This window comes from Hesperophylax consimilis, chromosome 22 (genome assembly GCF_061612785.1).
Source record: "Hesperophylax consimilis isolate HC1 chromosome 22, BYU_Hcon_1.0, whole genome shotgun sequence".
In the NCBI taxonomy this organism is placed as follows: domain Eukaryota; kingdom Metazoa; phylum Arthropoda; class Insecta; order Trichoptera; family Limnephilidae; genus Hesperophylax; species Hesperophylax consimilis.
This window is the reverse complement of record NC_142857.1, coordinates 24,664,523-24,692,469: the sequence shown is the minus strand read 5'-3', so window position 1 is coordinate 24,692,469 and position 27,947 is coordinate 24,664,523. Positions and strand designations below refer to the sequence as shown.

At 35.6% G+C, this 27,947-nt stretch overlaps 3 protein-coding genes across 3 annotated transcripts in view; 2 read left to right on the top strand and 1 right to left on the bottom strand.

Moving 5' to 3' along the window:
- The first annotated feature begins 938 nt into the window (after positions 1 to 938).
- LOC149413329 (RNA demethylase ALKBH7, mitochondrial) lies at positions 939 to 9,362 on the top strand. The gene is made up of 5 exons (XM_089645538.1): positions 939 to 1,119; positions 1,211 to 1,431; positions 4,040 to 4,213; positions 7,319 to 7,443; positions 8,706 to 9,362. The coding sequence occupies exons 1-5, from the start codon at positions 999 to 1,001 to the stop codon at positions 8,836 to 8,838; spliced, it is 774 nt and encodes a 257-aa protein (XP_089501664.1). The 5' UTR covers positions 939 to 998; the 3' UTR covers positions 8,839 to 9,362.
- Positions 9,363 to 10,533: 1,171 nt separating this feature from the next.
- Positions 10,534 to 12,301, bottom strand: LOC149413328 (uncharacterized). The gene has a single exon (XM_089645537.1). The coding sequence runs from the start codon at positions 12,102 to 12,104 to the stop codon at positions 10,872 to 10,874; it is 1,233 nt and encodes a 410-aa protein (XP_089501663.1). The 5' UTR covers positions 12,105 to 12,301; the 3' UTR covers positions 10,534 to 10,871.
- Positions 12,302 to 15,683: 3,382 nt separating this feature from the next.
- Positions 15,684 to 27,947, top strand: part of Ogg1 (8-oxoguanine DNA glycosylase) — a 427,234-nt gene continuing 414,970 nt past the window's right edge. The window contains exons 1-5 of the mRNA XM_089645589.1: positions 15,684 to 15,880; positions 16,579 to 17,001; positions 19,506 to 19,617; positions 22,176 to 22,346; positions 23,770 to 23,964. Of these exons, the coding sequence (XP_089501715.1) occupies positions 15,804 to 15,880; positions 16,579 to 17,001; positions 19,506 to 19,617; positions 22,176 to 22,346; positions 23,770 to 23,964 (978 nt within the window). The 5' untranslated portion in view covers positions 15,684 to 15,803. The remainder of the gene's footprint in view (positions 15,881 to 16,578; positions 17,002 to 19,505; positions 19,618 to 22,175; positions 22,347 to 23,769; positions 23,965 to 27,947) is intronic.

Genomic DNA, 27,947 nt, shown 5'->3' with positions numbered 1-27,947 from the left:
TATAGTTCGGGCGTATTTTGATTTAAAAGAAACTCACGCACCTCGTGAAGAAGCTCAAACAATCTAGCCAAAACTTTGCCTCGAGATAGCCAACGAATTTCAGTATAAAACAATAAGGATTCATATTTGACTCCCATTCGTGCACAGAGTATTCCAAAGATTCGCTAGTTTAGGGCTCTTGATTTAATTATGTTTACGATTTTAATACATTCATTCATCGTGTTCAAAAGTTCCTCCGGTAAATTTTTGACCATCAATGCTTCGCGATGTATACAGCAGTGTGTAAATTGTAACGTTGGATTTTTTTGTTTTACACAAGAGACAAAACCCTTTTTACTATCCGTCATTGCTGCAGCGCCATCCGCGCAAACAGCAATGCAATTGCTCCATTTAATATTATACATTTTGAAGAAATCATCGGTTACTTGAAAAATTTCTTCACCGGTAGTTCGTTTTGAACCTCCTTACAAAATAAATAATGTTCTTTAATAAAGTCCTCGTTAACGAAACGTACAATAGCTATCAACTGTGCTTTATTTTTAATATCGGTTGTTTCGTCGATCTGAAGCGCAAATTTTTCAGCCAATAACAGTTTTCTAATCAGTGTTCCTAATATATTGTGAATACGTCTTTTAACAGTATCGGCAGACAATCAAAAATAGACAATATTATGAAAAATATGTTGTCATTGTGTATTAAATACGTAATGATATATTGTAAAATGTCAAATACATTGAATTTGACCGCGGCACACCTGTGTCTGGCTCACGGCACACCAGTGTGCCACGGCACACCGGTTGCGGAGCACTGATATATAACACCCACTATGGGTGTTATATATCTATGGAAAATTTATATTACCATGGAAATGGCATAGACGAGAGTGGTATATTTATGGCATAGACAATTTCACAAATTTGCATCGCTGAACTGTCAGTACATGCAAGTCAGTGCATGTCAGTGTCATTATTATGTAAAAGTAAATAATCAAAACTAAAATGTTTTCCCTAATTGCTGAAATTCATAATTTGCCTAAAATATTTTCAATCATTAGGGCTTCAAAAAGGTCTTTCAGATTACTACCTGGACTACATCAAGAGTTTGCAATACAAGAAGAAGGTACGCTTTTAAAATAATATACATAACTTTAGGCATGTTATTTTTTTAAGACGAATAATAATAATATCTTCTTTCTTTTTATTATTTTTAGATTCATTGAGTTTTCAACGACAAGTTCCTGAACACGTTGATCTCGCCGTTTGTAGCCTTTGGGAGACAGACGATCAAGAAATAAAGACAATTAGGAATGCTCTCCTCAAGGATATGCAGATTATACCCGACTTCATCACAGAAGTGGAGGAGCAAGCGCTATTGTCTGAAGTAGAACCCTTCATGAAGAAGCTAAGATATGAATTTGACCATTGGGATGACGTAAGAACAACTCTAATTTATCTGAAATGCATTTTAGTTTTAAATGTTACCTATTATCTCTATTTGGGCTTGGGGTTCTTTTACGCTTCCTATCTATCACTGTAGATGGGAACATGTACTAATTCTCAGGGCTTATATCTGTCTTGTGCTAAAAGCTTCATAGTGCCCGTCTGTCATAATGTAAAAGAATGATTTAAGAAATCCCATGAAGCTAGGAACTTTTTGTTTTTTATTTTATGTTTATGAAACTAGGAACCATGGAAATTTTATAATAACTACTATTTACTTTTACTTACTCTTTTTATACGCTGATGGGGCTTTTACATCGGGTACATTGAAATGTTCACAATTTTGTACATAAGGGTTATAAAAAATGTTTTCCAAATATAATTTCTCGCATTATAGTGGTTTACAATTATTAGATAAAATTTTAAAAAAATAATATGTATAAATAAAAATTTTGTTCAAAATCTTAAATCTCCAAAAGTTATCTATATAAGATAGATATATAAAAACACATGCGCATTTGAATGAATTTTGTGTCAAAATTTCAAAGTAATCGGTGAAGAATTTTCGGAAATTTAAGATTTTGAACAAACGAACATTCACATTTTATTTTTATAGATAATAAATCCCGAGAATATTTTCGCATATCTTTATTATACTTTTTTTTTATAACATTAGACAAAAAAATATTTGTCTTAGTTTAAGTGTCTGGGTAAAACACATATAACAGATATATAGGTTTTTAAAAATAAATATGTAAAAAGTTATCTAGTAAAACGGTATAATTTACGAAAACAACATGAAAAAATTTGCGATAATTTTGCAAAAAACAAATTATTAAGTAAAAATAGTTTGAGCTAAGGTGCGGCGGGCGATTGGTATTTGACTCCTGGCTCACTAAGGAGTACGAAGTCGCGGGAGGTCGGTATTCCAAGGTTTAATGGGGATGTTTAAAAAAATATTTAACCCTAGATAACTAAACTGTTTTTATTGATTTTTTTTTTTTTTATTGATTTATTGTGAAAAACCATAGACATATGAATATTAGTAGACCTGCCCTAAGTGATTAAAAGCGTATTATTCCCCACTCCCCATACCGGTTCCATTGGAGCCGGCTGGGCTCGCGTATGGCTTCCCGTGAATCTTGAGAATGTGACGTCATCATTCTTGTGCGAACTATGGTCGAGGCATCATCGGTTCATTTTACGAAATAACACGTCAAAATGTTGACTTGTTGTATGAAAACTTGTAAAAATAGATGTGAAAAAGAGAATAAACCCAATTGTCGTATTACATTCCATAAGTAAGCATTATTTTACTTTATTTTAAGCTTATTCACACCGTATTATATGGATCAGTTTTAGAAACATATACTATCACATCACAATGTAGCGATTCTCAAGTGTGCTCATCGTTGTTTACTGGGGTAAGTAAATTATGAAACATTTGTAAAAGTGTCTTAACTAAATACTCTGAAACTAACTACGACTCTGCAAACAGAAGAAATTTACTTTGCCGAATTTGGACTTCGCAAATTAGTTCATAACGTGACGAGTAATTTGCGCTCCCATGTAAAAATGTCTATTCATTCAAAAGCAGATTTTACTTTTAAGAACTAAATGGTGATATTATAATGCGAGATGCCTATTTACTGTCAGATTGATTTATTGACGAATCACAGTCAGCTTAACCCCCTTCGTTCTTCAACAGTTGATTTTACCCCTCGCCATTATCTTCTCGTCTATTAATTCCTATGTCTGTGTGAAAAACAGTATATTCCATTTACATTTCACAAATAACAGTTTATAAATTACAGTTTATAAGAAGTCAGTACATACATTTATTTGCATGGGTAAATACATCAATACTATCTGATTAACCAGATTTGTTATAGTATGCTTATTGCCGTCTTAAATTCTCTTTGGTTCAAATTGAAAATGTCAATCACAGAAAAAATTTTCATTGTTTCATTGTAACTACACTTTCGTCGAGTGGACTACGAAATAAAACACTAGAAATAAATCATTTAATTAAGATAGGAACTTGTTATATGGCACTAAAGTAAGGTTTATAATGAACAAATTAATATCAGTCTACACAGTGACCACACATGTCAACATTATGTGGACCACAAATAGCCTTTCTACATCTGGTGCAACGGTGTTTGGTCATCCTTGGATGGACACAGGTAGCTAATTTTACGCACATTTGTCGTAGATGGAACCGGATCTTCTATTGTAGTAGATTCGCCAACATTAACAATAAATATAAGAATATATGAATGTACGTACCTTCAAAATAAAAATTGTCATAGGGCACGTCCTAGTATGCGTGTGGCCGCAATCGCGTCATGTGCTGCACTGTTTACTCAAATTGAGAAGGTAATCAAAGAGCGAAGGTGAAGGTGAGCGGGGGGAAGTAGGTGATTTCGAATTTCGCCGAGTAGCGCGTCGTCGCCTCGACGAGTAATTAGTTATCTAGGGTTAAAAAATTAAATGGTGCTTATTGGCGATTTGATAACAATGTTATATTTGAATTTCTATGAATCCCTTTCCTTACTGTATCTAATGAATTATCAAATAATCAATAAGTGTGCCTACAGGCCATCCACGGCTTCAAAGAGACGGAGCGGACGGTATGGAAGGGAGTGGGGGGGGACGCCATCGTGAGGGCGCGCCAGCTCTCCATCCCGCCCCCGGACGTGCCCCTGCCCCACACGCACGTGCTGGACCTGGATGCCAAGGGATACATCAAGCCGCACGTGGATTCTATTAGGGTAATTTATTAATCATCTTTCACTGCCATCTTCTTCCCCTTGTCTATTGCCTCTAGGTCATCCCTGTCCCGTGCTACTTCTGCCGCCTCTGTCCGTAGCAGGCCCAGCTTCTCCTCTTGTGTTGCTTTCCTCAATTTGATTTTACATCTTCAACATATCAACCATCTTACAAAATTCACATTAACAACATTGAGCGAATACAAAAAAAATTTCTACGTTTTATAAATTTTAAATTAAATATCCCTGTCGAAGACTTAAAATACAATTTCTTATTGAATACTCTAAAAATACATACATTAGAAGATCGACGTAAAATAAACGATTTAACGTTCTTATTCAAAATACTTAACTCTAAATTCGACCGTTGTGAACTCCTGCAACTTATAAACATACATAACACCCACAGTAACAACACGACAAAATACAATATTCCACAGCAGCACACATAAGCATAATAACTACATTGCCCACTCTCCGATACAACGACTTCACACCATGGGAAATCATTACTTGGCTGATGTTGACATATTCAATACCAACTTGGCAAGTTTTGCGGATCATTTAAAACATTTATTTCAACAATACTCCTAAACACATCATGTAAACCTACAAATAGCAGTAATTTTCTCTTTTTGTTTCTTGTGTTTGTATGACTTGTTGCATAGCTTTTATCAAATGTAATTGTATTCTTATATTTTATGTTTCAAAGTATCTGTCAAATTAAAATTATACTACCAACCATGTAAAAGCCCTCTGGGCGTTAAATAAATAAATAAAATAAATAAATAAATAAATAAAATAAAATATATCCTTAAGGATACCTTTCTCTGAATATGTAGCTATTCTGGGGAAACTACATATGGTAGATTATTTACTATTTTTTTATAAATAAATAAACAAATTATCTGGTTAGACGGTACACTTTACAAAAACGTATATTTGCAAAAAACAAGTTGTTATTACGAAAATAGCATAAACTGGCGCGCGAAGAAAATTTTGCATCGGCCATCAAGAAGTTAATCAAATTGTAATATTTTAAAATTGAATTCTAATTTTTTATAAGCCCCAAGAAAAAGAATTTCGGGGATGCTGTGTGGAGGGTCTTTTTGAGGAAAGAAAAAGTGAACTTGAGTCTTGAAGAGACCCAAAGTTGTAGGAGTGAGGAAACAGAGAGGCCGGCAAATCATTCTAGCATATACAGATTTTTTAAAAATATTTCACGAAAAACAATTATAAAACAAAATATTGTCAGTCAGCATATGACGTGCGATTGGCATTTTACCCCTGGCACACTAAAGACCGGATTACACCTGCCGAGTGCCCGGCAAAGACAGTGCATTCTCCGAGTGCTCGGCTAATGTGATCAGTACAGTCTGTACTCAGTCTAGTAGCGAGCAAGCGATTCAGACGAGACAGTTGATAGAAGCAAGGCCCAATGACTCGGCCGAGTAACAAAGCGAGTGTCTCGGCAGGTGTAATACGGCCTTAAGGAGTACAAGGTCGCGGGAGAATCATCGGCATTCCAAGGATTAAGGGACTACTACGTCGGTCAAAGAAATATGTTGAAACAACCGAGATAACACAATGGGCTTTGACCTTAATGCTTACAGGATCCATGAGAATCACCCCAATATAAAATTTTTCAATATTTAGCTCTTTGGTTCATAACCTAGAGCAAGGCTGCCCAACCTTTTTAGCAGTTGGGCGAAATTGACGATTTTGAATCACTGGCGGGCCACTGAATACCTGACGGTTCCTATTTCCATGGGGGGGGGGGTTGTTAGAGAATTTCTATAAAACATAATTCCCCACAAAAAGAAAGTCTAAATAAGTGCTCCCCACAAAATATTTGAAATCCATGGGATGGGGGGGGGGTTGTTACGGAACTTCGCTGAGAAAAAATTCCGCACACCCGAACATCATATGTGATACCCCACAGCAATTTTTCGAATTCCATGGGGGGGGGGGGTGGCTATAGGATTCCATTTCGACGCAAAAAATATTATGGCGAAAACCGGTGTATTTTTGTTTCAAAAGTAAGCCTAAATAGCGATAAATCGCCGTCGTTGGCAACACTGGTGACCGCGCGCAAGCTGCATTGTTTGTTTTACCGCGGGCCCGCGACACTTTTTCAAATTGGCGGATTGGCGGGATTTTTGAAAATGTTTCACGCGGGCCACTTGCAATTCGGGCCTGGGGTTGGGCAGCCTTGACCTAGAGGATCCTTCACAACATTCCCCAAATGTGCGGTAAAATTTTCAAATTCAGTCATTTTTTTTTAAGAAAGAAATTCCCGGGTTACGAATAACCTGACAATATTTCAAAATCTCCTACTACCACCACAGTAAGGGGAAAATTTTGCTTGTGTTTTTTGATGGAGTCAGCTGCGGAATTGAACACACTACGCCTGGGGACCCAAACGCGATGTCAACTCAGCTGAGGAATTGAACACACTACGCCTGGGGACCCAAACGCGATGTCAACTCAGCCACCGACTGTTTATTGTGTTTTGATGGAGTCAGCTGAGGAATTGAACACACTACGCCTGGGGACCCAAACGCGATGTCAACTCAGCCACCGACTGTTTATTTATGTAATATTTTGCTTGTGTTTTGATGGAGTCAGCTGCGGAATTGAACACACTACGCCTGGGGACCCAAACGCGATGTCAACTCAGCCACCGACTGTTTATTTATGTAATATTTTGGTATGATTAGAGATTTTCACGGCCAAAAGTATTATAGTGATTTGTTTTTGGGGTATTATGCCATGTGGACTCTCTCGCTGCAGCAGCTGGTCCAGTTTCTTCACCACCTAGGATTCTTGCTGCAGAGTCTCCATCTTCTATCTTCATGTCAGCTGTTCCTGTTCTTCATTCTACTTTACTTAACTTTTTTTATTTTGGTAATATTTATATTTTTTGTAATACTGCATCAACTGTAAAGCGCCCCTGAGGTGATTACTCACAAAAGCGGCGCTATAAAAATTGTCCAATTATTATTACTCTGCAATGCTGTCCGAAATATTGGCTAAAGAAGAAGGTAGCGCGACATGGCATAATACCCCAAAAACAAATCACTATAATGTGTAATATTTTGTTTGCAGTTTTGTGGCAACGTGGTGGCGGGGGTGTGCCTCCTTTCTCCGGCCGTAATGCGGCTCCGTCATTCCGAGAAAGCTGACCTCTTTGCAGACTTCCTGCTATCCCGGCGATGTCTTTACATAATGAAGTAACAACTCTTTTTATATTTAAATTATGTAGTTTTTTAAAGATTAACTACACACAGGAGGCTCTGGAGAAAATAATTTCCTTCAGGGCCTGTCATATTTGGGGATTCTGTGTGGATGGTTTTTTAAAGAAAGGAAGGAGTAATCCTTTGTCTTGGAGGGACTCATGTTGTAGGAGGGAAGAAGCACAGGGGCCAGCAAATCATTCCACAATCGTTCTATTGAACTGATGAATGAGTTGTAGAAACGATCCGTTCTCATGTCACAAATGATCGGCGTTTGTTTGGTGTTTCTCGATTGTGCACCGATGCCAAAGAGATCAAGACGCTGTTTCTCGGGGAATCTTCCATTCAAATACCGGTAATATAAGGACAGCATTCCCACCTGACATCTGTGTTCCAAAGATTGCAATCTGTTTGTTAAGATAAGTGAATATATCAAAAGGACCACCTGTTTCTGCACCGAGTTAAGTTAAATATGTTTTACTTGCTGACGTGTACCCGGCGTTCCTGGGGGTTATCCTCAAGAGATAGACATATACCTCCGCAAACTTTGTAGAACATTATTTTGATGTATCTCATAAGGTTTAGCCAACGTTAGTACATATTTAAAGCTCCTGAAAATATATTTTTGCGACTTGATTATAAAACATCGACGTTTCTCTACTTTCTATAAGTATAATATGCATGTATTATATATATATATAAACCTTCTGGAAGAAATTCTCTAAATGATTGTAAAAACCCGTTGCGTAGTTTAGAAGAACTAAGCGCACAAACAGACCGACGCTAATAGCGACTTTATTTTATACTATTTAGAGATTCGCTTGGCAAAGAAATAACCTTAATATTATTCTAGCATATCGTTTCGCCACTTGCACACATTGTTTTTTATCTGTGAAAAAGCATATCTCAAATTTCTTATCAATTGTCATAATTCCGATTTTTAAAAGTCATAGTTCTGTGTTTATTTACAGGAAACCCTCATATATTTATGACTTACTTTTATTGTGAAAAAAGCTTATTTAGCTGGAAAATATTTGCAAATAGCTGACTGCTCCTAGCCCCCATGCCTAAGCCACTTAGACTCAAGGCTTTATGGGAAAACTGCTTCCGTTGAAGGAGACTAGATTGTCATTTCAATCCCTTTTAGTCGTAATCGGACATGATTGGGTCTTTGAAACATTAAAATTGACGAGGTGACGAATGTGACATCAAACACAGTGCAGTATTTATTTGTAACACTTTTCTTTTATTACTTCCAGGGGCACATCAAGGTATGACTTTTCGCACGAGGTTCTTAAAGCAGACCTGTCCTATTTCAAAGAACAACGCATCATCAGAACAAGAAGAATATCCATCATCTCCAGATCTCAACCCGATCCTACCAAAGTTTAATAATTTATGTTAGTTGCGCTGGTTCGATACTTTCCGTTCATTTTGCTGGTGCGTTAAAAACAATAACGCTAACATTGATTTGCCTAATAATGCAGGGATTAGGAAGGAAAGGGGTTGGAAATGCCATAGACTTACCTTTATCCGCATCTTGCTTCTCAATGCACCTTCTTTGGTCACCGCATGCAAATTGTCTTTCAAATTTGTCTTTTAAACACGTCTGATAATGATACACAGATTAGCTGCCGCGGGTTTTCCAAAGACATCGCGTTCACCGGCGGGGCGGGAGTGATATTCAACCAATATTTGCGATGCATTCACCAACAAGAACACATTTGCGTACACTGAGGTTTGTCCGTGGTTTTGGGAATTTTATTTAGAAATAGGAATGCATATTTTTTAGGCAACTGAACTGTATACAATTACCAACCAATTAATTTATATGTAGGTACCAAACCGGCGCAACCATTAATATTATATGTAAACATAAAAATTTCAATATTAGCGATTCCTAAACAAAAAAATCAGAAAAAGATACAATCACATCTAGGACTCGAACCCAGGACCCTAAATACACTTTTTTTTAAAGACAAATGTATTATAAACATTATGTCACCTCATTTTGTCATTTCGTATAAAAAAAAAAACACTAATTTTTCTCTAATTATGTTGGGAAACTTTGGTTTCATAGAAGTGTACATTTTAGTTCATATGTGATTTTTTTTATTATAGCGACTGTTCAAACATTGTACATACAAAATTTGTTATTAAATAAATGTATAGTAAATTGTATTTCTTATCCCTCCTCACTAGGGTGATCTGTGCTGAGGCGGACTAAAGTTATTCATTTCTGTTTTATTAGTTTTCTATGTCGTTTTTAATGTTTTGTTCAGAGTTTTTTCATTAATCTCTTTCAGCCAGATTTTTATTCTTGATTTATAATCTTTCAAATTTTCTAGTCGCTTTATATCTGGGGGAAGGATGTTGCGGAGTTTCATCGCAAAATAAATATAATTTCTTTGTCTGAATGTGGTTTTATGACCTGGAATATTTTTTATGTCATTGTGATTTGACGTTGTTTGAGAATACGCGGTATTGTAGAGAATTCAGTATTTCTGAATGGTTTCAATAATATATTTAAATTTGTTGTACATCAAAACTATTGAAATTCTTGATTTGAATATAAAGCTTATTGTTTTCTCTTTCTAACTCCATTTAGTTCATATTTCTATCTATTACTGTAAGGGGTTAGTAACAAATAATGAGAATTGTACATATTGCATTAGTAGAAAAGTGGAAAGTATTATTGTTAACACCATAAGAACCAATAGTCTGCGGAGTAAAAGTTATGGACTGCGTTTTATGGTTTTAGCCTGTAATTATAAAAAATAAATATAATTTTACAGATAGTATTTGGTTTCTGAATATTAACATAAATATTGAGACTGAGAGGTTAATGCTGTACTGGAATGAATGCACTTCAATGATGTGAAATACAAAAATTACGAATAATTAATGCGGTGTTATTGGGCAGTTTATAAAAAATTAGGAAAAGAATTTCAGTGTCTGTAAGTAAGTCAATAATGAAAAGCCGTCTTAGGTTTTACTTCAATATTATTTGGAAAAATCATGTACATAAATACATAATTATTTAAGATTTGATAAAATTTGTTTTTTACACTTTTTTGTAAATAAAATGTTTAATTATAAAAATAAATCGTGAAATGATGAGCTTAGTGTTTTATAATGTGTCTTATTTTAATAAAAATAAATGGTATGTTAAATATTATTAAAATTTTCATACATATTTACTATATACACATCTTTCAAGAGAAATGATATTTTTAAAAATACAAATATATAATTTAAATCACAATACAGCTGCTATATAATAGGTACTCCAAAAGTATGAATATTTAATTTTCTTAATCAGGCAGTCAAAATTTCCTTTTTAAAAATGATTCAATCATAATGATTGATTGTTATTTACAACTTATTGGGAAAACTAATTGTTCCATTTATAAATAATATTGAAATCAGAAATCAACAGAATTGTTCATGTATTGCAGATCATTTTGGTAAGAATAACACAAAACATTGCCTCTGAACCCTTCAGAGTTTCCTCGGAAGTAGAATTCATTGTAGCATCTGAATGCTGGCCTTATTTGGACGTTTCTGTCCTGCGGAACGGTCATGTTTAATTTCGTGTGATAATCGTGATCGAACGTCACATACTTAATGTCACTGTGGAATATAATGTTATTCAAGACTTTGTCTGATAACTCCATGTTTAAATCCATTATGAACAATCTCTTGCAAGCCATCACCAGGTGGTTAATACCTGCGCTTGTAAGCTGCCGGCAGTACCACATCTCCAGTATTCGTAAGTTTGTCAGTTTCTTGCTTAACGCTAAAGCATGCACATCGTTGAATGCGGACGAACTCACATTCAGTTCGGTCAAGGACTTCAAGTCACACGCTTCTATGTATTGTCTGAGTCCATTCTTCGTCACCAGCTTTAGACCGGTGAGATGCAACGTTCTCAGATTCACAAGGGATTTGAAACACATCAAGCCAGAGTCGGTGATGAGCCAACAGTGGTAGAGTCGCAAGTGCTGCAAGTTGATGCAGTGAGAAATTATCTCGCAAGTCTTGTCCGTTACCTCGTAGCATCGCAGAGTCAAGTTGGTCAACTGGTTGTATCTCAGAGTGAGTAGATTGTGCAGCTGGAACATCGGATAGAATTGCACATAGCCGTACATGTGAAGTTCCTTTAGATTGTGGCAGTTGTTGCCGATGGCCCTGAGAGTGGATTCATCTATCTGGTTGTTGAGAACGATAGACTTCATGCCGGTGAGTATGTCCAGGAAGTGTTGGCTGATGAAGTGGCTGGTTAGGAAGACGTCTATGTGGGTGAGGCGGGGGAAGCACTTGCTCAGCCTGTAGATGTGTCTCTCGCTCAGGGCATTACCTTTGCACATGGTGAGCGATGTGATGTGCGGGCAGACGGCTTCCAGCTCCTCGAACAGAGAGTTGATGAGGTCGACCTGCATGCGAATGTCCAAGGTCTTAATAAACGAACTGTTAGGCCAGTTCTTCAACAGAATCAAATCTTTCTTGTCCTCTAGAAGAAATCGAGTGCTCAGGCAGCAAGTGTCCATTATTAGTTTGTACCATCTTTTGCACACTCTTATATGCGTTGTGGTAAAAGATTTTATATCAAAATAGCTGAATATTTCGATTAATATATCATCTGGTAGGTTATCCATGATGTCTCAAGTTATAAAATCCTTACATTAGTGATTCGTCATGTCCATATTGATAGTTTTACATATTACAAAGTATATTTCGGATCCTCGGTGCTTTTTTGGGGTCAATGGAAGGTAAAATGAGCATTTCTAGACACTAGTGAATAATGGCGTTGTTGTGCGAACTTGACTGTGATAGGTAATAAACTTATTAATCTATCGGCACTCGGAATCTGAAGAATACTGTCATATCATCATTTAAAATATAAAACCCACCTGTGACAGTCGGTTTAAATATATTTTTATTGCTTTTTCTCCCGTTTTGACAGAAGATGTCATCACAAACCGAGCACGCTGTCCGCCATATTATTAAAATAAAATGACAGTCAACAAACGTGAAGTATTATGCAAGTGTTACCGTCGAGTAGAGACGGCAGTGGTCGAGTACGTTCAGTAACCAAATTGATGAAGTGATCGTTCTGTTCGATCGAACTTTAGTCATTATTTAATTACGGAGGAATTCGGCAACTGGAAAATTGAGGATAACTTTTTATTATTAAATTCAATTTAATGAAAGCCATTTCTTGTATATTTTTGCAATATACTTCTATTATCTATCCCAACATGAATAGTTATTTAAGTTGAAGCCAAGTGTTATTTTTCAATTTTTTGCGTACAACTTGCAGAGGAATTCGCAAATTTGCCTTCTATTATTATTTTATTGTCATTGAGTTTTGCGGAAAGTATTTTTTTATGTTTTAACAAATAAATATTTTTAATGATGGATTTCAAAACCAGTTTGGCCAAAAGACATACTTATTTTATGAATTAAACTAAAATGTAGAATATTTTATACTTACTTTTATAGCTTACAACGTCATGGAGCATTCATGGAGTGACGGAAGATTACCAAATATTTGTGTTGTATTGTAAGACGAAAAATAAGTCCCCATCGGAATGGATACAATGTTAGAAAAATCGCGTTATTCCACTGGCAGCATTCCATGATGATCGCCGATGTTGCCCAAAATGATAACTATATTGTTTGCGGGTGGGAGAGTGGTATATTTATGGCGGGTGGTCTACATAAATAAACCATTCTCGTGGTCTATTTAGGAGTAGAAAACGGGGTTCGGATTATTACTAGATTTGCCTGTTTTCTGCAAATTTCTTCCTATTGTTAGATTAAAAATCTCCCGATAGGGAATTTTTAGGAACACAGGGCGTGACTACATCAAAACCTTCTAGATCACAAAGGTGGGATACTCATCCAAAGCAGCCTTCTAACTTGTGTGAGATCCTACTAAAGTGTTGGTTTAAAAAAATTTTCAATTTATTTATTAAACCATTTTAAAATGGTGGTTAAATTACAAAAAAAAGATAACACGTTTTTTAGAGGTTCTCATACAATTTAGGACAGACATTCAGCCAATTCAGTTCCTTTACAGGTAAATTTAGCCATAGGCCGTTAGCTCCAAAAAAGTGGTTGAGCTTTTTACCTCGTTTATTCAGATAATCTAGCTCCTTCTTTAAAAATGCATCTTTTTGACTCTAGGAAACGGAAATTAACCCAATCCCGACATCTGATCAAGTTGAAACCCGGCAAATAGCAAATAGACACGTTGTCTATGAGAATGTATTTTATGAACTTTTGGTGTCAATCACTTAATGACAGAGAAAACCTTTTTATTATTCCGTGTAGGACATTGCACAAATTATATTGAGAAATATTTTAATTCATATTCAAAAGACATTGAATTTATAACTCATCTAATGAGATGATTGAATTTGATGCATTTGAAAGGGATATTTATTAGGATATTATTAAAATAACAGGCTCGTAAGTCGACTCGTTCAGTAGCATGGATCCGATTTCTCGTTCTAGTTATAGGTCTCGCAAGTTAAGTTGGCTTCATCACAGTACTCACACAGGTGCAAAACTTACATACAGCGTGTTTCGATTTAAGATTGAAAAAAAAACAATTGATGATTATTTCACAATTGAGAACTCTAAGCCAAAGCGTGTTGAAGTCGGTCACATAAAACTTATTTTGTTTTACGACATCGTTATTGAAATATTGAAGTTTATCATTTTTTTTTCTAAACTAATGTGATAATTTTCAGGATTGAATTCAAATGGGTAGGTATTCTTAAAAAATACAATGGTATTGCTAACAATTCTTAGTCATTTATGTAAGAATGCTGTACATAACAAACTTCCATCGATAATGACCCTAATTCACGGAAATTACGGCAATTGGAATTTATACCTAATTGTTTTTCGGGGAATGATTATTATTCTGACCAGAAATATTTATTTTACAAAGCATGTTTAATGTTAATTTGATATATTTCCTAGAAGTATAATTAACCCACATTTCCAAAATTTTATCGTTTCCTAGAATATTTATTTATCTATTTTAACGAAGGGATGGTTTCTTTATGCCTTTGAAAGAATCGCAAAGATGTGATTTTTTTACAGGGTCATTTCGGAAAACATCAATAATTGCATTCAGAGTGAATGAGTGGTAGTGGTGGTAGAGCGATACTCCAGTTGCCTTAGACGTCAAATCATATAAGTCAGTCATGCTTAAAAATTGACCACCGTTTTTTAAATTATGCATAAAATAATTAAACACGCGGAATAAAATTTCACGACTTTGTCCATTCAGTGATTTGCCACGTCCCGTTTTGTAACAGGACTCCATGATGTCGTAATAAATATTCACTTGCACACTTTAAAAACACTCTGTAAATCTACTAATTCGAATTAAAAATGATGAAAACTGTTTATTATTTCAAATTCAAAAATTGGTAATTATTTCACTTGCGATATGTAGGTGCACGTATGTTTAAATCAAATTACGAACTGAATGAATAGGACACCTCGTAAGTATACCCCGTAACGGTATTGTTAAAACTTGCCTCTCTTCTAACTAGTAACAATAAGTGAGCGTAAGCAAGACAGAGAGCCTTATCGCGTTAGTGGGCGGCGCTTGACGTTCACACAGATAGACCAATACATCAATTCTAAGCATTTTTATTGCTTCCTTCTTTCGTTGCGTTACCTATACCAACGTTGCTACAGCACTAAATCCACTTTCAGCTAAATAGGTCGATGGAAATGCTTTCAGAAATCGTTGAAAAATCGGCTTCTGCAACCAAAATCCTTTCACAATTTCAAATTTCGCTTCATTTGAAAATGTTTTGAACAAATAAGGCACATTGGCTATAGTGGATTTATCGAAAATATATATAAATTATATATATTGGCATATCTATGGTTTTTTAGGACCAATTTTATTTCATACAAAAAGTCCGAAGATATCGATCAATATCGATCTAGTAAGTGGTTTATTTATGCTTTTGATGTTTCGATTAAAATATTTCGATCATGTAAATGTTTTGATCGTGGCCATCACTAGATGCCGCATGGTAGTGTAGATGTGTAGATAGTTGATTTATGCATGGTACAATTTATGGCATGGTATATCCAGGTCATGTGATTGGTTTATTATATTTATGGGCTTATTTATATTTTATGCAGGTCATGATCGAGAGTGGTTTATTTATGTCATGATCTGTGGAGAAGGCATAGTTCAGCATAGTTGATTTATGGAGAAAGCTATGGAGTATGTATGGAATCAAATAATCGCAAATAATCAAAACAAATCAAATTTGTTTGAAAATACTCGATAATACTGTTATTACTTCTAAAAAATGTCGTGGAAACGCATTCCCTGCATCTCATCGGAATTACAATTGACTGGCACTTTGAACGGTGGACAGAGCTTTCGGTAAGTCACGTAATAACCTAAATTATTGTATACATTGCGGTATGTAGCCTCATGGTCTATTAAGACTTTAGCATTAGGTTATTTATGGACTTAAGACTTGTCTAGGTTAGAACAGAATGGTTTATGTATGGTTAGAACTAATAACAATGTGCAATTACTGCTTATGTCATTGCACAACTGACATTGGTAAAGTTACCGAATTCCTTTGTCTACCGTCGTGAGTGGTTTATTCAGGTTTATTGCTACGTGAGTGGTTTATTTATGATTGCTACCGTCCATCTAAAAAAACGAAATACAACGTTGTCAATATTGTATGTTCTTTTGGTAATATTCCCTAACTGCAGCACTTTTAGGCACAGATGATGAAAATTACACCTTGTTTTAACAATTACTACAAGAAACAACTGTTTACATGCACAAAATAGGTTCTTAGGTTGGGTTAATTAAGTAATTAATGCATATTTAGATTTCAAACTCACGCAATTGTCAATGCTTACAAAAGGGTCCAAAATGGCGGCAAAGGGATTGTGTTAACAAGGTAAATTTTGAATAAAAATGGAATTATGATGCATCTTTTACCATCTATCCCGACGTAAATCGTTGATTATTGTAGTATTTGAGTGGAAACGAAGCGTAATTTCCGTAATTTGCGTGTATTAGAAGAGCGGCAGTTGGTGAAAGATAGTTTCTTCTTTTAGTTGGAAACGTGATTCAGAAACAGAAGAATGGACCGGCGTTTTCTCTGAAACATTATGGAAGCTTTCTCAAACTGACAAAGAAATCAAATATCAAGTATTGGGATCGCTAAAAACCTCAATCAGCAATGAAGGAATTCCGAATAATGTTGAAACAAAGAAAAATAAGAAGAAGCCGGCGAGGTTTGAGAAAACAGAAGTCAATGTTGATATGGTAATTCCCAAAGAAGACAAATTTTTCGAAGATATTTTAAGGAATTATCTAAGACTGGATGTACAGTTAGCTCCCTTGTATGAAGATTGGACTAGAAAGGATCCCATATTCAAAGAAGCAGCTCAGAAGTTTTATGGAATTAGGATATTGAATCAAGAGCCGGTAGAAAATCTGTTTTCTTTCATCTGCAGCCAAAATAATCACATTTCAAGGTTAGAGAATATTCTATTTTTCATATTTCTGTACTTGATGGAAGCCATTTTTTGATATTTTCTCTAATGATCTCCACGGTCGAGAGGTCAGGATCCCCGATGACGAATCCTGAGGCTGCGGGTTCAAATTCTGGCATGTGCAAACAAATTTAATTTTCGTTAGACCACCATTCAGAATGTTACTTCAAATGGCATATCTGAATAGGGAAGTACTTTTCAGCCTTGTCTCCCATCTCCTCCCCACTTCCTTCAGCCTCACACCATAACCCAATTGAGGGTGCCTGAATGCAGTGGAAAGGGGAAGGAGATGGAAAGATTAAGGTTGGGAAGTACCTGTCTGATCTGGTCACCAAACACGGCTAGAGTTATTTCAAACAATGTTTGGATTCTCAATAGTGGTCTTCCACAAGGGAGATACTGAGAGTATTTCGTTGACTTACCTACTGTTTAAAAAAAATATGATAATTTGAGTAAATTCCACAAGTAAATTAAAAAGGTTTTTTTTTTCACAATTTATTTTATTGAGATACAAAAATTTGAAAATTGGTCAATCTTTTTGGCATAATTTCTTATTTACATATAATATATAATATATGTACAGTGGAACCTCTCATAACGAGTTTAATTAGTTCCAGGATCTTACTTGTTATGTGAAACACTTGTTAAGCGATAATATGAAATGCAAAATACTATAATACATTTATGCCAAAAAAATATTCAATTTTTAATGTTGATTCAAATAAATTGTTAAGGAGCATAACAAACTGGAATGCAATTTCAATTTGCAAAAAAAAAATCGATATAACTAGTTTATTATTTACCAATTTATGACAAATAATTCATTATTTTTTTACTAGAAAGCTGTCTAGAGACACTAGTGACACGGCTTTATCATTGAATAAATTTGTAGAACGCCTAACAACCTCCTTATTAGGGTGATGCTTCTCCATGTACAATGCAACGGTTTCCCATGCTTTCAGCATTTCTCTTATTGCGCCAGAAGAGTGTTGCTCTGCTACTTCCTCCTCATCAACTGAAAAACTCTCCTCCATAACTTCTAGTTGTGACACACAATGCAACTCCATAAGCTCTTTGGTGGTCAGCTCTTGACCGCGTTCTTCCACAAGCTCATCAATATCACTGGTATCCACCTCCAGCCCCATGGTATTGGCCAAAGACACAATCTCGTTGACTGTAGACTCCACGGGTACTGTTTCAATCGCCTCAAAAGCACATTCGACAACGCCCTTTGGCCAAAGCTTCTTCCAAGCAGTAGTGAGGATCCTCTTGGTAACCCCTTCCCACGGCTAGTCAGTCATCTTGAGGCAAGTAACGATGTGAAAGTGATCTTTCCAAAACTCCCTGAGAGTGAGACTTGTCCCTTCAGTCACTTCAAAGCAACGCTTGAAGAGTGTTTTAGTTGAGAGTTTCTTAAACTTAGAAATAACCTGCTGGTCTATGGACCAGGCTGGATTAACGGAGTGGTTTTGCATCTATCATAGCATCTATATTTCTTAATTTAATCCTTATTCTTGAGGATAGTGCAATTCGTTGATGTAGACCAAGGCTGCCCAACCCCAGGCCCGCGGGCCACAATGTGGCCCGCGATCGAATTAAAAGTGGCCCGCGTGAACCATTTTCAAAAAACCCGCCAATCCGCCAATTTGAAAAAGTGTACACCGGTTTTTGATATAATATTTTTTTCGTCCGAAATGGAATCTTGTAGCCACCCCCCCCCATGGAATTCGAAAAATTGTTGTGGGGAATCACATATGATGTTTTTGGATGCGCGGAAATTTTTCTCAGCGAAGTTCCGTAACAACCCCCCCCCATGGATTTCAAATAATTTGTGGGGAGCACTCATTTTGTCGGGAATTATGTTTTATAGAAATTCTCTAACAACCCCCCCCCCCCCATGGAAATAGGAACCGTCAGGTATTCAGTGGCCCGCCAGTGATTCAAAATCGTCAATTTCGCCCAACTGTTAAAAAGGTTGGGCAGCCTTGATGTAGACGTAGACGTAGACCGATTGAAATTGATTTTATTTAAAAAATTACTGATAATGAAAAAAACAGACATTTATTATAAACCTTACTGCCACACTTTCTTGTTGTTACATTTTCACTACACTTTCTTGTTGTTACATATAAAAATAATTAATAAATATTCAAAAATTTCATTATTTTTTCTCAAGTTGCGGTCGGAACCTTTGGTTTCACAGATGTGTACATTTGAATTATTCTGTGGTTAACTTCTATATTTGAATATAAAGCATGGAGTTTTCTCTTTCTAACCAAAATTCATATTTCTAACTATGACGCTAAGGGAGACACAAGCATTTCTATGAGACAATATGAGCCGTTCCAAAAAGCGAACAAATTGACTCTATGGTTAATAGCTGTTCCAAAACCAAACAAATTAGCGTGAGGAGTTAATTGCGTTTATATGGGATACGTAGTTTAATTTGGAGTCGAAAATTATATTATAAGGTATATTCCTTTCAGGATATCAAACATGATAGAAAAGCTGTGCACTAACTATGGACAGAAGATTTGTGAACACGATGGGAATACATACTACAGCTTCCCTGCTGTGGGAAGCTTGTCTGATATAAAGGTATGCATTTTACAAGTTACTTTAAAAGTTTTATAATGTTTCTGTAACTCTAAACCAATATTGCTAGGATTCAGCTGGTCATAAAAAATTATCAAAATACAAGAATTGAATTTAAATCATTGTTTTTACCTACTTGTCGTATAAATATCTGTTCTTATTAAATATGCTTTTGTTTCCTTCTAAATGCTTCCAAAAGTAAATGAGCTCTCATTCAATATATATTTTACCCGACTTCTGCTTTTCCTTGACCACCCACCCAACCTTCTCGAGCTCTGGGCCTGAATCGCCTTCAAGTCTCGGTACAGTATCCAAGTATTCCCGATGACATTGCACAATACATCCAGACCCGTTATTGTCTCACAAAATTAACAAAAAATGTGGCAAGTAACAAACACTCTTTTTTTTCAGTAAGTTCTTAATTAACCTTTTGAACGCGTTAATTTGCTCCGTCTTATCTATACCCGTACGCGGTACATATTTTCAAATACCTATACATGCAATTAAATGTCAAATTGTAGCATTCTGGCATGATTTATTGGACTATATAGACAGAACAGATTATTCTCCACAATATGAAAACAAATCCTCGTGTGTCAACACTCTTAGATGTTTATAAAAACAAAATCATAAAATTTCATACAAAGACGTACCGTATCTTTTGAATGTGGTCCCGCCATTCACTCGGCGTGTGTGTACTTAGGCCACTGCATTGATAGACACAAGTGGGACACCATGATCACTTATCATTTTTAGTTATGAAAAGTTGTGAATGACATACTAGTACTAACGCCATCCGTTGACAAAAATGTAAACTAAAGGACTAAAAGGCGCGAAGAGGCACACTTGATTATCGATCTTTTTTTATGAAATACAATTTTATTTTTGAGAAATTCTTGTAGATGTCAGCATCGTGATAGTTCTACGAATGTCCAAGTGAGCAAGAAATACATTTATGATGAAAGAGCGCTGGAATATCGGCCGTCAAAGTTTCCGTATCAACTGTTGATACAGCCGTATGTGGATATGGACTTTTTGCCGTAACAACAGTTGATACGGCCGTGTGCAAAGAGTTAAAACATTGTTCATGGACAAACATAGACATTCAAAGAATATTTGTGTACGAAAAATAGGTATAGGACCGCATATTTGTATTTAAAAGTTGCGGCAAATACTACATTCTACAACGTGGGTGTGATTGAGATCACAAGATACACTTACTCGCATACACTAAATCGAATACCGAAAGTTGCATGACTTATTGCCAAGAGGTTGTTATTATACTTATAAGTTGCTACATTTGCAATGTCGCTTTCTATAACTGTGCTGAAAACTTTCAGGAAACAATTGAAATAATTATTTTTTTAATGATAAATTAAGGTTTATAAGACAAGGTATTTTATGCATAGCACAAAGGATAACAAATTATATAATATATATTATATTGATAAAATATAGTAAGCAGTTGCTATGCATAAAATATCTTATTTATCATTAAAAAAATAATAATATTTGACAAGTCAAAATATTTCACCAACAAATGTAGATATAATATGTCTCAACGCCATCTAGTGAGAAATTTAGCACTAACAAAGCCTTTCCTACAAACATAAAGTTGGTTGTTTACATCTGAAAAAATACAATAAGCAGTAATTGTTGATTGAAGTACTAGTACATATTGAATTATTTGGCGTTTTGGTAATAAGCCGACGTAGCTCAGTGGTCCAGAGCACCTGACCGGACATCAGAAGGTGCAGGTTCAATTCCCGTCGACGGCATTTATTTCTACTCGGGAGATATTTTCAATTTGTATGGATATTTCAGGGACTCATTATTGCTTATAATAATTTGTTATCGAAATAATTATTTTATGTTGAGGGATCAGTAGGATTTATAGGCCCTGTTAGAAGTTCTACCGAGCCGAACCCTCTGATATGAAAATATCTGGAGTCGGTGAATTTTTTTTCCCATTTGATTTCTGGTGATTTGACGTGTTGTTGTTCTTGTATTGTTTTGTATTTATTTTACTTATATAATGAACTTGCATAGTGTTGATTGACTAGCTGATCATTTGTGGAAAAGTGAGTGGAAGGGTTTAGTTTTTCCTACGGGGAAGATTTAACCCGGACAACAAAATCGGAAGCATAAAAATATAATAAGTAATTTATGTGTATGTATGAATGAAATGTTTGTCCCTTGGCTTTTACTAGTGTTTGCCGTGTAATACATACTTTCTCATCACACACGAGGGAATTTTGGCACTCATTTACGCAATTTGGTTAGAGATAGCATATTAGATAGTTTAGTTTAAAAACCTAAATGGAAAGTATGACAATTAGCTTATGTTTGGATTGCCACTTTTGAGATCTCTATAACATGTCTATAGTTTGTAATGCCATTGAGTATTGAGTGTGTATGTGCGTCTGCATGTGCGTGTACCCGATATATGTACAGAAGCCTGGGCTTTCCGTGAATCACAACCGCCTCCCTTTTTACAGTTTTGTTTGTGAAGGAAAGCAAACTTGGTGATTCTTGTTTTTAACATGATGTCCTTGGTTTAGGTGGAAAATAAACTCCGTGAACTCGGCTTTGGCTACCGAGCCAAGTTCATTCAGCAATCGGCCTCCAAGATCATGGAGTGGGGGGACGATAAGTGGTTCCATTCCCTCGAAGAGATGCCGTATGCAAGTGCTAAAGCGGAATTGATAAAGCTGCACGGAGTGGGAGCAAAGGTTGGTTAATGAATCAATTGTATTAATATATATTATGCTTTTTTTGTTGTTTTAAATATCAACTCCACACAGGAGACATCTTTGAGTATGCTGTCTGGAGGGTCTTTTTAGGAAAAGAAGGTGTGGAACTGAGTTGAAAGGACTCATGTTGTAGGAAGGAAGAAACACGGAGGCTAGAAAGTCATTCGGCAGCAGTGCTGTTGAACTCGAGAGCGAGTTCTAGAAACTATCCGTATTCTTGTGACAAATTAATGTCAACTGTGTACAAATGTTGGGCGCGCGTTTGGCATGTTATGTACATAATACGAGTTGTATTATTTCTATGTCCGCTATATCAACTTTCATTGATTTGGAGAAAACTCCAAAAAACTGTGAACTCTAGCAAAAATAAATTCAAATTTTTAAATATGTTTAAATTGGGGTTACATAATTACGAAAAGTTATTTTGATACTCACTTAGTGATACAGTGGCTTTTGGAAGTTAACTGACCTGGGGGGCGAGTATGTATATTTTGAAAGTTAACTGACCTGGGGGCGAGTATGTATCTTTTGGACTTTAACTGACCTGGGGGGCAAGTTTGTATATTTTGAAAGTTATCTGACCTAGGGGCGAGTATGTATCTTTTTGATGTTAACTGACCTAAGGGCGAGTTTATACATTTTGGAAGTTAACGGACCTGGGGGCGAGTATGTATCTTTTGGACGTTAACTGACCTGGGGGTCGAGTTTGTATATTTTGGAAGTTAATGGACCTGGGGGCGAGTATGTATCTTTTGGACGTCAACTGACCTGGGGGGCGAGTATGTATATTTTGCGTGTAACGTACATACATATGATATCCTAGGGGGTGAGTTTGGAATGTATGTTAAATGCGACTCATTTAACGCCGTTAACCTACGTTAGCTAATGCACAAGATACAGATTCACCTCCCTGATATGGCAGATTTACTCACGCATGATTTTGACACCCCAGTCGAGAGATTTCAAGGGTGAACAACATTTTTATTTATTTACATATAAATAATAAAGAAATATATGAATAAAGGTGTAATGGTTTATGCTTCTGCAGGATGTTATGCATGATTTGTAATGATTTTGTTGTTGGTTATGTACCTTTCCACTAGATGTCTTTATAGATTTTCCTAACCGATACGGCCGATCGATACGTAGCGCCTACTGTCAAGCGATTGCTGTTAAATAAATAATCTGTTGTGACAGTCCCAATGTTCCATCAGTTGAAATTCCCTATAGTTGGGATTCCCTATTATTATTAGGATCATTGTTTATTATCTCTGTTCGTGTTCGCGTAAACATCAGTTGATTATCGCCAACGATAGCGGCATTGGCATTTTTTCGAATTGTTGTCAATGTACTACTAGAATTGGTGTGGTTCAATTTATTATATTGTAATAATTACTCTCAGGTGGCAGACTGCATCTGCCTTATGTCGCTCAACCACCTGGAGGCCCTGCCTGTGGACACCCACGTGTACCAGATCGCCTCACAGAACTACCTGCCGCACCTGCGCGGCCTGAAGTCTGTCACTGATCGGGTCTACAATGAGATTGGGGACCACTTCAGGGGACTCTACGGAGACAAGGCGGGCTGGGCTCATACTGTAAGTGTTACCTGTCCTATAGTCTGCAACTGATTGGGTGTGAGTTTCATTACCACTTAGCCGAGTTTTTCAGTTCGTTTCTAAAGCTCCACTAAGCGTGAGTGTTTGTAAGATCTATGAATTTAGTTACAGGAACGTGCTTCACAGCGCAATACGATACTATACAAAACCAAACTGTCGTCAAAACATAATGAGAGGCTTGTTTTTTAAACACTAACATCGACTGTACCGAACTTCTGTCCCTTATTAATTTTAACATACCTTTGAGACGTACACGACATACAGTGCTATTCCACAAGCTTAATTATAAAACAAATGCAGCATCTAATTCGCCAATTAACCGAGCTCTTCATACTCTAAATAATATTTGTATAAACTCTAATATTGACATTTTTTCGGATTCACTGCCCAAATTCAAACGTGGCATCATGTCAATAATATAAACTGTTCAATGCGCATACATACAGACACACACACAAACACTCACCCTTGTTTGTCCAATCCCGATTTCGAGGACTTCAACTGGCTACCCGAATTCGAGGTCCTGTTATATTATATAAAGTAGACATGTATTCTACACTTATACGTATACTCAAGTTAATCGTGATTGTTGCTGTCTATTCGGTTTCATCATACACCCGGTAAGCACCTAGAAAACGGTCCTCAAAAAACCGGAATACACAGCCGGTAACTGAGGACTTCCCATATCCGAGGCCTGTCCACGTATTCAGGATTACACATACGTAAAATACACGGATCTCGGAAAGTCCTCGATTTAGTGGTCTATAGTTTTTGGAGGTCTTGGGTCCTCGAAATAGTGTGGAACGAATTTCTTACACGTATCTTGGAAGCGTCGCGGCTCGTCCTAACGTTCGCTCGTTCGGTGAACAGGCAACAAAAGTATACGCCTCATCGTATTGCTAAATATTTTATTGAAAAGAGGTCGTCTGTGGGAATTTTAGACAGAAACGTATACCTATTTGCTAAAATAAATTCGCTTATGTTCTTGAGATCAGACACATCATTACGACAATTCGCTTTGGAATGTGGTGCTAAAGATCCCAAAGCTCTGACATCCACAAAATTACGGAAGCAAGTGGCAACTGCATCTCAGCTATTGAACCTCAAAAATAACGAAATGGACCAACTGGCAACATACATGGGCCATGACATTCGGGTTCATAGAGAGTTTTACCGTCTTCCTGAAAGTACCATACAATTGAGCAAGGTGAGTAAACTCTTGCTGGCCATGGATGGCGGAAAGTTGGCCGAAAATAAAGGCAGAAATCTAGATACTATTGACCTTCAAGAAAAATCCGTGTCCGCGACAATATTACCGTCTTCGGTATCCATTCCTCCGATTCCTAATGGTACAAACGTGGAAAATGAAGATTGGGATTCAGATGACCACGGAGTAGGTACGGATGAGATTCCAACAATAAATGCACATGTCACAAGGAAAAAGAAAATAACAGCAAGGAAAATGTGGACTTCTGCTGAGAAGGATGCCGTATCAAGGCAAATGGCTGTATTCTGGATAAGAAAAAAAATTCCAAACAAAAAAGAGTGCGAAGAACGTTTGACCAATGAACCAGATTTAAGACAGAGAACATGGAAAAACATTAAATTTTATGTGCACAACATCATACAAAAGAACGCCAAGAAATAAAATATAAAGAATCATGCCTGGAAGGAAAGAATTATAATTTTTTAAAAATTTTATTTTAACTTTATGAGTAAAACCTCAAATTGTAACATTTAATTAAATGAAGACAATGTATGCGAAACTCAATCGAAAATCTGGAAACAGAAAAATCAGAAAAAGATATTGGCACCTCTAGGACTCGAGCCCAGGACAAACAACGACGAATTTGATATCGACACCTTGGCGCAGTGGTTAGCGCGTTCGCCCGGAAGAGCGAGAGGTCCTGGGTTCGAGTCCTAGAGGTGCCAATATCTTTTTCTGATTTTTCTATTTCCAGATTTTTGATTGAATTTCGCTTACATTGTCTTCATTTAATAAATTTTTTAATTTTTAATTTTTTTTTTATTAGTGACTATTTAATTACAGGTTTGATGAGAATTACAAGATATGATAGTGTATATAAATATAAATGTTTCATCTGTTTGTTCTTAGTCCTCCTCACTAGGTGGTCCTGTGCTGAGGCGGACTGGTAGGTTTATGTTTTTAATACATTCTATAGTATGTCTGTATTAATTTCTACTCATGTTTTGAGTTTTTCCTTAAACTTATTTATCTTTTCTATCTTTTTCAAAAATGGATGAAGGATGTTGTAGAGTTTGGTTGCCAGATATATGTGGTTTCTTTGGCCAAAACTTGTCTTGAATTTTGGAACATCTCGTATATCGATATAGCCCGATTTCACTTCTCTCGAATATATCAAAAATATATGAAAAAATTGTAAAAAAACAAATTTGGACATTCTTAGAAGAAAACAAAATAATTAATTATAACCAATTCGGGTTCAAAAAAAATACAAGTACTCACGACGCGATAGCAAAAATAACCAACTATTTATATACGGCCCTAGATTCCGATTAAAAATGTCTTGGCATATTTATAGACCTCAAAAACGCTTTCGACAGCATATCACATAAAAAATTAATAAGTAAATTAAAATCAGTAGGGATTAGTGGAAAAGTCTTAGCATGGATAACTAGTTATTTACATAAAAGACCTCAACAAGTAAAATTACTCAATCAAGTCAGCGATTCAAAATATAGCGACTTTTCAATACCCCAAGGCACGGTTTTGGGACCATTGTTATTTATTATATATGTCAATGATATATTCAATATTTCCAAATATGGAGACATTGTCTCTTACGCTGACGATACAGTCCTACTACTAAAAGCAAACACCTGGTCTGAATTAAATAACTTGGCAAATACAGATATCAATGAACTAAAATTATGGTTTGATGAAAACCTGTTGACTTTAAATTATAAAAATACTTATTATTTACCATTTTTCATTAAAAAAACAAGAAACACCTAAAGAAATAAACATAATTATCCACTCTGTTAAAAACACAGAAAACCACAAATGCAATATGTTATGTACAAACATAGAAAGCAAGACCGATATTAAGTACCTAGGCATAACAATAGACCAGCGCTTAAAATGGTCCCCACATATAAATATTCTGAACGACAGAATAAGGAAACTAACATGTATATATTTAGATGTTTAAGAGATATTTTAAACGAAAAATTACTTAGAACCACATACTTCGCTTTCTGTCAATCAATTATACAATACGGCATTATAAGCTGGGGCGGTAGGTACATATAAAAATCAAACACAAACAATTTACAAATCACAAAAACTAATAATAAAAACCATATTAAAAAAAACCTATTCATATTCTTCCGAAATTTTATTCAAACAATTTAAGGTCAGAAAATTAAGTGCATTATACTTCTACTATGCAACATTACAAATTTATAAAAACTATATTCAAAATAAAATTGCACCCTTCAAAAATAACAGAAATCTTAGACAAACGTCAATACTTCCTACTCCTAAATGTAAAAAAACAATAGGACAGTTCAACCATGAATATCTCGGAGTTAAATTTTTTAACTCATTACCAGAAAAAATGAGAAACATGAATAAAAATATTAACGAATTCAAAAGCCACCTTAAAAAGTATTCCGAACAGTTGAACTGAATCGTACCAAATATAAACCAATATAACAACACCCCCATACACACAAGCCCTGCTTATTTATGGGGGTACATCAAATACTAATATTATGTAATTAATAACTGTACTATATTGTGTAATTATATTATGTAATTGTTTTATTATGTAATTCGTGTATCTTTTTTTACTAATAAAAAAAAAAATAATCCTTTTTGAGGCTCTTGTGTCATGTATCCGAGTTTCATTGGGAGATTTTCTGTGTTTAAAATGATGTATAAGAATATTCTTGGCATATATTTGTTTTAAATCATT